This window comes from Rana temporaria, chromosome 8 (genome assembly GCF_905171775.1).
Source record: "Rana temporaria chromosome 8, aRanTem1.1, whole genome shotgun sequence".
NCBI classification, from domain to species: domain Eukaryota; kingdom Metazoa; phylum Chordata; class Amphibia; order Anura; family Ranidae; genus Rana; species Rana temporaria.
This window is the reverse complement of record NC_053496.1, coordinates 66210434-66219030: the sequence shown is the minus strand read 5'-3', so window position 1 is coordinate 66219030 and position 8597 is coordinate 66210434. Positions and strand designations below refer to the sequence as shown.

Genomic DNA, 8597 nt, shown 5'->3' with positions numbered 1-8597 from the left:
GTGAAACGTGAATAGTATTTGTGTCTTTTGTGCTGACATTCCAAGGCACTGTCATGTGTGCACTCAGGTGATCCACTTTCCATCGCCTTTGTTTTCTTAACCAAAATCATATTTGCAGAGTCATGCTCTTCTTTCCCTCCTACTCACCTGGATCGACAAATCAGGAAACAAATCTTCAAAGGGGCAGGTCTGAGAGAGGAGTTTAAATATAGCTCAGGATTCCCTCATCTTTCCAAACTGGTAGAATCCTCGTCTACAGCCTAAACCTCATCAGAAGACATGAAGTACCTGGTCCTTTTCGCCATAGTGGTTCAGGCTCTGGCTGCCCCGCCACGAGGCAAGCCTGGTAAGTGTTCTCTGCTTAATAATAAGTTGCTGACATCATTTATACAATGATCTTGAAAATATTGCTTACTCTACTTTACTTGAAACACAGGTATCTGATATTCTGGGACTAATGTGATCAATGTTATTAACTATTGATTTTTAAGGCTTCATGTACACAGGACGTTTTTACAACTTCTCCTGAACGATTTAACTTGACAGATAGTAACCCACGTTTAAACATCTGTTTTAGCCGCGTTTACATGCCGCGTTTAAAATATATATTTTTTAAAATGGCCAAAAACTCAAAAACGCCTATAAACGAAACATTGCTAAACGCGGTGTACCGTGTTTAGAAGCGTTTGGCATCTGAAACGTGGGAAACTTCTGCGTCTGAACAAATTTTTTTGCCTTCAAAAAAAGGCCTATAAGCGCAAGTGCCTAAAAATGACCTGTAAACAAACCTGTGTACATGTTCACATAGGATAACATTGAATGAGTTCAGGGGCAGTTGAAAAAAGTGTCCAACTGCAGCAGCAGCAGTGTACATGGGCATGGGGCCTAAATGTGCCTATTTTTTTTACTGAAATCAGGTTTTTCGGAATTGTATTTTGGAGGCAGCAAACAGATTCATACTGGGCCTTAATTTAGATTGGCTTCCTCACCATATTTGAAAAATTATTAAAAAATGTTTAGCTAAAAGTATTTATTATTATTCGTATATTTTATAATAGATATTGTATGTTTGAGGGGTTGATTTATAAACAGAAGAACATATAAAATGAAGAACTACTGGAACTGTTTTAAAAGGATTAAACTTTTTTCTTTGTGTTTTAGTCTTCAAATATTCTTTAGGGTGGATTTGCTAAAATTACAGAGTGCACTTCTAAAATAGAAACCAATCAGCTTCTAGGTTTTATTGTCAAAACTTAATTTAACAAGCTGAAGTTGGAAGCAGATTGGCTGCTATGCACAATTGCACCAGATTTTGCATTCTCCAGTTTAGGTAAATCAACCCCATTGTGTCTGATATTATTTGTATTGTCCAGGTATCTATTATTATTGTCCAAGTATTTTCCTTTCATGTAGAGTGGTAGCAGTGCATTCTGTAGTTCAGACTATTGGCTTCCTACTGGTGCTGGAACACATGCATTCCATCTAGCAATTCTTTACATATAGATAGATGGAACAGAGGCTTATTGGGAGCAAATTAGTTGTTACATCGTTGGGGGCTTGTCTAGTGCCACAAAAGGAGTATACATTCATGCACACCAAAACTATGGGAAAATAGGGCCAGATTCACCAAAGAGATACGACTGCGTATCTCCTGATACGCCGTCGTATCTCTGTTTCTATCTATGCGACTGATTCATAGAATCAGTTACGCATAGATATCCATAAGATCCGACAGGTGTAATTGTTTTACACTGTCGGATCTTAGGATGCAGTACCGTGGCCGCCGCTGGGGGAAGTTTGCGTCGTAAACCAGCGTCGAGTATGCAAATTAGGAGTTACGGCGATCCACGACGGATTTTCGTGTTCGCTACGTCGCCGCTAGTCTAGTTTCCCGTCGCAAAGTTAGTCATTATTTGACCTGCCCTAACTTTACACAGCAATCGTATTGCTGTATAAAGTATGGCCGTCGTTCCCGCGTCGAAATTTAAAATTTAACGTTGTTTGCGTAACACGTCCGGGAATACGGAAGTACGCTACGCGCGTCGCCGTTCGAAAAAATGACGTCACGGCGCGCAAAGCACGACGGGAATTGCGCAACTGAGCATGCGCAGTAGGTCCGGCGCGGGAGCACGCCTAATTTAAATGGCACACGCCCATTTGAATTGGCCCGCTATGCGGCGGAGGCCGCCGGCGTAGTTTTCATCGCAAGTGCTTGGTGAATCAGGCACTTGCGATGAAAACTTGCGGCGGTGTAACGTATCTACGAAACGTTACGCCGCCGCTCACCTACGTGAATCTGGCCCATAGTCTTTTGGTATTCAGCCATTTAGCTGCAGAAACAAAGTAGGTTCCTGTTACCTATTGGAGGATTATCAGAATTTGGAAGCCTCCCTTAATAATAAGGGGTCTCCCCATGTGAATGAGTAGGGGGTGGTAGAGGTACATAGTACCCCTACTCATAGAAAATGTAAGCTAGAAAAGAAGGTTCTTGATCATTAATGTAATAAGCAATCAGAGTGTAAAAAACAAACAAAAAATCACGATCCCCTCCCCAAAGCAGTACAGTGTCACAATGGTAAGTTGTTTTTTTTTTTACATATTGTCCCCAGTCAGTGTCCCTGATCACTGCCACACCAGTCATATGGTGAAGCTGCACTGCTCTGGTGACAGTATGTAAAATGTGAAAAAAAAAATTGTACTTAATTTGCCCAGAAATTTGGACAAAAAATTACAACTTCAAAAAACTTAGTATGCCTCTTAATAAAAACATTTGGGTGTTTACTTTCCCCCTCAAAAAATATTTTAGAGCTATTTGTGCTGTTTTGGCATTTTAGGGCGCTTTTCAAAATGTTGTGTATTTTTTCATTTATTTAGCAAAAAAATGTAATGCCTAGTGGTGATTAAATACCACCAAAAGAAAGCTCTATCTGTTTGAATTTTGTTTTATATGAATTTCATTTGGGTACAGTGTTGCATAACTGAGTAATTGGCATTCAACGCATGACAGTGCTGAAATCTGAAAATAGGTCTAGACAGGAAGGGGGCAATAGTGTCCAGTATTGAAGTGGTTAAGAAAAATATATGCTTTTATTAGAGCAGTAATGCTTATGGACATAATGATGCTTAAAAATGCAACAATTACAATAGATGTGTTGGTAAATAGTATTCTCATTGTCATAGTGATTTACAAAGTTGTTCAAATATTGTCTACAACAGGAAACCCTGGCCCTGAAACTGGGAATCCACCTGGTCCACCTGGTCCACCAGGCCATCCCAATGTAACTGGCCCACCTCCACCCCCACCAGATGGTTCTTCTGACAACAGACCACAGGGCAACGGTCCTCCTCCAAAGAATGGCAGCCCTCCCCCTTCTGAAGATGGCCCAAGACCAGCCAAAGGAAACCCACCTCCTAGTGGCAAGCCACCAGCAAATGGGCCATCCGAGAACAAAACTGGACAGGTGAGTTATTAGGATCAATGATCAATGGATCATGAGAGCGAGTTATAATAGTTTAAAATGATACTGAGAATTTCAGTTTAGAAGCTTGTACTAAGAAGTGCATAAAATATGTAGTATTATTTTTAATAAAGAAATACTGACTGTTATTAGTACATTAAACATTGCTTTTTTACTAACAAATAAGCTTGAGAAACGTATACAATTCAACTTTTTACATTATAGTAACAATAATTTGTCTTGGACCCCTTTCACATTAAGCCACCCCCAAAGTTAGCGGTAAAGTGGTGCTAGATTTAGCGACACTTTTCGGCTGTTAGCAGGGTGCTTTTAACCCCCGCTAGCGGCCGAATAAAGGGTTTAAAGCACCCATGTTTGTGGCGCTACCGAAGCGCATTGCAGGCGCTTCAGCAGCACTGACTATTAATTTCAATGGGCAGGGGCGGCTTAGGAGCGCTGTATACAGCGCTCCCAAACCGCCACAAAGATGCTGCTTGTAGGACCTTTTCTAACTTTCAGCAAGTGCACTGCCCCAGTGAGAATGCACTCACGTATTGATCTCCGAAAGTGTTCCTTGGTGAAAAACACTGTGCATTGTTTTATTTTGGAAATTTGATTTTGCAGCCACCCGCCGGAAATAGACCCAAAAGACATCTGAACGGTGCAAGGGGCAAACCTACTAGGACGCCACATGTAGAAAATCATACTAATGACTTTACAGGAAGCCATCCTCACACTGATTCTGCTGAAAAGCATAGTGGAGAGAAGGGCCGCGACTCTAGACCTGGGAAGAGACACTGACCCTGGTATGTATATCACAGAAGAGCTGTGTAACATTTTTATACCATTATTATGTAATTAAAGTAAGCAAAATTACCCAAATTATGGAAATTCTACATAGTTGCTGAAGGCTCATTTATAGTGTCTGCAGAGGAGCAGCTCTTGGGTAAAAAAATGATGGGTGGAAAGATCTACCAACTGAAGGTACCCACTGAAATCACAGACTGCTGATATCTGCCAAATAATTTTCACCCTATCATAAACAGCAAATGGGCTTCACATAGATGCATGGAAGACTTTATTAACCACTTGCCGCCCGCCAATGACAGATAGACGGCGGCAAAGTGGTTGCCTAATCCTGACTGGACGTCATATGACGTCCTCAGGATATTGAGCCGCTGCGCGCCCCCGGGGGCGCGCATCGCGGCGATCGTTGTTGCGGGGTGTCAGTCCGACACCCCGCAACACCGATCTAGGTAAAGTGTCTCTCACGGAGACACTTTACCACGTGATCAGCCGTGTCCAATCACGGCTGATTACGATGTAAACAGGAAGAGCCATTGATGGCTCTTCCTTACTCGCGTCTGACAGACGCGAGTAGAAGAGAGCCGATCGGCGGCTCTCCTGACAGGGGGGGTTCACGCTGATTGTTTATCAGCGCAGCCCCCCCTCGGATCGCCACACTGGACCACCAGGGAATTAAAAAAAAAAAAAAAAATGGGCAAAAAAAAAAAAAAGTTAAAAAATATAAATAAAAAAAAGACAGAAAAAAAAGATGCCAATCAGTGCCCACAAATGGGCACTGATTGGCAACATGGATCCATCAGTGCCACCCCTCAGTGTCCATCAGTGCCACCCCACAGTGTCCATCAGTGCCACCCCACAGTGCCAATCCGTGCCCAGTGCCCACCTATCAGTGCCCATCTGTGCCACCCATAAGTACCCATCAGTGCCACCCATAAGTACCCATCAGTGCCACCCATATGTGCCACCCATGAGTGCCCATATGTGCCGCCTATGAGTGCCCTTCAGTGCCGCCTATGAGTGCCCTTCAGTGCCGCCTATGAGTGCCCATCAGTGCCGCCCATGAGTGCCCATCAGTGCCGCCTATGAGTGCCCATCAGTGCCGCCTATGAGTGCCCATCAGTGCCGCATACCAGCGCCCATCAGTGCCGCATACCAGCGCCGCCTATCAGTGCCACCTCATCGGTGCCCATCAGTACTACCTTATCGGTGCCCATCAGTGCCACCTCATCGGTGCCCATCAGTGCCGCCATATCAGTGCCCGTAATTGAAAGAGAAAACTTACTTATTTACAAAAAATTAACAGAAAAAAATAAAAACGTTATTTTTTTTTCAAAATGTTCAGTCTTTTTTTAGTTGTTGCGCAAAAAAAAATCGCAGAGGTGATCAAATACCACCAAAAGAAAGCTCTATTTGTGGGGAAAAAGGGACGCCAATTTTGTTTGGGTACAGTGTAGCATGACCGCGCAATTGTCATTCAAAGTGCGACATGGCTGAAAGCTGAAAATTGGCTTGGGCGGGAAGGTGCGTAAGTGCTTAGTGGTTAAAGTGGATGTAAACCTGACATTTTTGGTGTCACAATGTACAGTATATGATTTCCTATCATCTGTGCCCAGTTTTGCCACACAGAGTTAGTCCAGCTCTGAGCAATCCTCTTTTATTGTTCAGTGAAATAAAACTGACTTACAGAGAAAAACCTTAGTCCGTTCCTCCCCCTTGCTGTGAATGACAGGTTATTTACATATCTCATGCACTAGCCTGGAGACGGGCATTATTTTTTAATTCCCACCCCCACTCCTTTTCTGAAGTCATGTGGTTACTTTTCTGGATTTTGACTGGATGTTAGTGATCATAGCAGCATTTAGTGTAAGGAATACACAGGAAGAAATGCATGTTAACAAGGGGAGTGTAGAGGAGGGCGGGAAGTCTACTGACATCACAACTCCACCCACCGAGCTCCAGACAACAGACCCACTCACAGAATCTGCAGTTTTTCAGTTCTTATAACAGACAGAGGGGAGACATTTGACAGGTAGGGATACATGCAGGAGGCATGTATATCCTTATAGATCAGCACCATGGCAGTAGTTTAGAAAGGATGTGAGTGGGTTTACATCCACTTTAAAGAACTGAGTAAAGGGAACATTTGTCAATCTGCCTGTCTAAAAACCCTTGTGTTTTCCACATGGTGGTTTATGATGTCCAGAAGTCCTTATTCTGTTGTTGCAAAATGTATTTTGATCCGCGTAACCTATCTGATTTACGTTACGCCGCCGCAAGTTTTTGAGGCAAGTGCTTTATTCAGAAAGCACTTGCCTGTAAACTTGCGGCGGCGTATCGTAAATCCCCCGGCGGAATTCAAATTCCGCACCTAGGGGGCGTGTAAAATTTAAATCAGGCACGTCCCCGCGCAGAACGAACTGCGCATGCGCCTTCCGTAAAATTTGCCAGCGTGCATTGCTCTAAATGACGTCGCTAGGACGTCATTGGTTTCGACGTGAACGTAACTTACGTCCATCCGTATTCGCAAACGACTTCCGCAAACGACGTAAAAAATTCAAAACTCGGTGCGGGAACGACGGCCATACTTAACATAGGATACGCCGCATATAGCAGGGATAACTATACGCCGGAAAAAGCCAAACGCAAACAACGTAAAAAAAAAAACGCCGGACGGTCGTTCGTTTTTGAATCGGCGTAACTCCTCCATTGCATATTCCTTGCGTATACAAACGGAAGCGCCACCTAGCGGCCAGCGTGAGATTGCAGCCTAAGATCCGACGGTGTAAGTCACTTACACCTGTCGGATCTTAGGGAGATCTATGCGTAACTGATTCTATGAATCAGTCGCATAGATACGACGGACGGAACTCAGAGATACGACGGTGTATCAGGAGATACGCCGTCGTATCTCTTTCTGAATCTGCCCCCTGGACTTTAGAGGCACACCAATAGTATTGTAATACAAAATAACCTTCTAATTTTGTTTAAAATTAACATTATTGGCATAACATGTTAAAAACAAAACATGGTGTTTAGTCTAAACAACGCTCACACCACCTAACACAACCGACTATTACCAAAGTAAGGAAATTCAAACAAAAATCAGTTCATCAGTTCAGTCACATCAAATGGATGAAGTATTCATCAGTTTTTCATTGGGTTTTCATCAGTGCTCATTCGTTTTTCATCAGTTTTTCATCCGTGTTCATCAGTCTATCATCTGTTTTTCATCAGTTTACATCTGTTTTTCATGCAATCATTTTTGTTTTTTGTTTTTAAAGGAAGAAAAATAGAGCTTTGATCAGTTTAAAAAAAAAAGGTGATGACAGATGTGGATGTAAACTGATGTAAATGGATTGTCATCCATTTTTCCATAGAGATGCATTGATGTTTGTTTTTTATCCATCAATGGATGGAAGAAAAACGGACAAATATGTGAAAGGGCCAATGTATTTACAAAGAGCTGCCCTGTGTACCTTAAGAGCCGGTTCACACTGGGGCGACTCGTCAGGCGACTCGCCTGACAAGTAGCGTCCCATTCTATTCAATAGAACCCTTCTATCAGGAGCGACGCAAGTCGCTCCGACTTAGAAAAAGGTTCTTGTACGACTTCGGGGGCGACTTGGGGCCACTTGCATTGACTTCTATACAGAAGTAATTTTGCAAATCGCCTCTGAAGTCGTCTTCAGGACGCCTTGCCGAGTCGCCCCCGAAGTCGTGCTGCCCCAGTGTGAACCGGCTCTTAGAGATACTCCAAGCAGTAAAGAAACTGCTAACAATATGAATCAATAAACAAAATAGGAAATTCATTTTTTCATACTTATGTCAATGTTAGAGGCATGCACACCCCATAAATACATTTTCAGTCGTTGTCTTTCTGAAATCATAGTGGATTTACTTAGATTGTTAGTTTAAATACAAATAGTGTCTAGATAGTTACTAATGTATGTATTTTTTATTTATTTTTTTGCAGAAAGATAAAACCAGAAAAATACGGTGACAGCAAAACCCTACACTAGACAAGTAGATCTAAAGTCTGTAGAGTTTTTATTGCAAATAAACGTATATTAAACACAAGTGTCTATGAAGTCTTGTTTTGCTCACATTATTATAGTGACTTTTTACAAGAATGTACTTTGGAAACAAATTTCCACATAGAGAGGTGTGGGTTAAAAGCTTTATTGCAGATTTATCTCCTTTTTGTTGGCAACTACATTGTTACAGAAACAGGAACTGAGAGAAAATGTCTAATGGAGACAAAGGGGTTGATTTACTAAAGGCACTGAAAGTGTACTTGGAAGTGCAGTCACTGTAAATCTGAGGAGTAGATCT

General features: G+C 42.4%; 1 protein-coding gene across 1 annotated transcript; it reads left to right on the top strand.

Moving 5' to 3' along the window:
- The first annotated feature begins 224 nt into the window (after positions 1 to 224).
- On the top strand, positions 225 to 8342 carry LOC120910678 (basic salivary proline-rich protein 4-like). Its single transcript, XM_040322431.1, has 4 exons — positions 225 to 346; positions 3217 to 3461; positions 4083 to 4264; positions 8239 to 8342. Exons 1-3 carry the CDS (start codon positions 280 to 282, stop codon positions 4257 to 4259), a joined length of 489 nt encoding a protein of 162 aa, XP_040178365.1. The 5' UTR covers positions 225 to 279; the 3' UTR covers positions 4260 to 4264; positions 8239 to 8342.
- Positions 8343 to 8597: the final 255 nt, after the last annotated feature.

Bases quoted from the DNA above. Each gene is read 5' to 3' on its own strand.
- LOC120910678 (XM_040322431.1), top strand. From the start codon at position 280: ATGAAGTACCTGGTCCTTTTCGCCATAGTGGTTCAGGCTCTGGCTGCC. The intron at 347-3,216 runs GTAAGTGTTCTC...TGTCTACAACAG, and splicing joins CCCGCCACGAGGCAAGCCTG to GAAACCCTGGCCCTGAAACT. The intron at 3,462-4,082 runs GTGAGTTATTAG...TTGATTTTGCAG, and splicing joins CCGAGAACAAAACTGGACAG to CCACCCGCCGGAAATAGACC.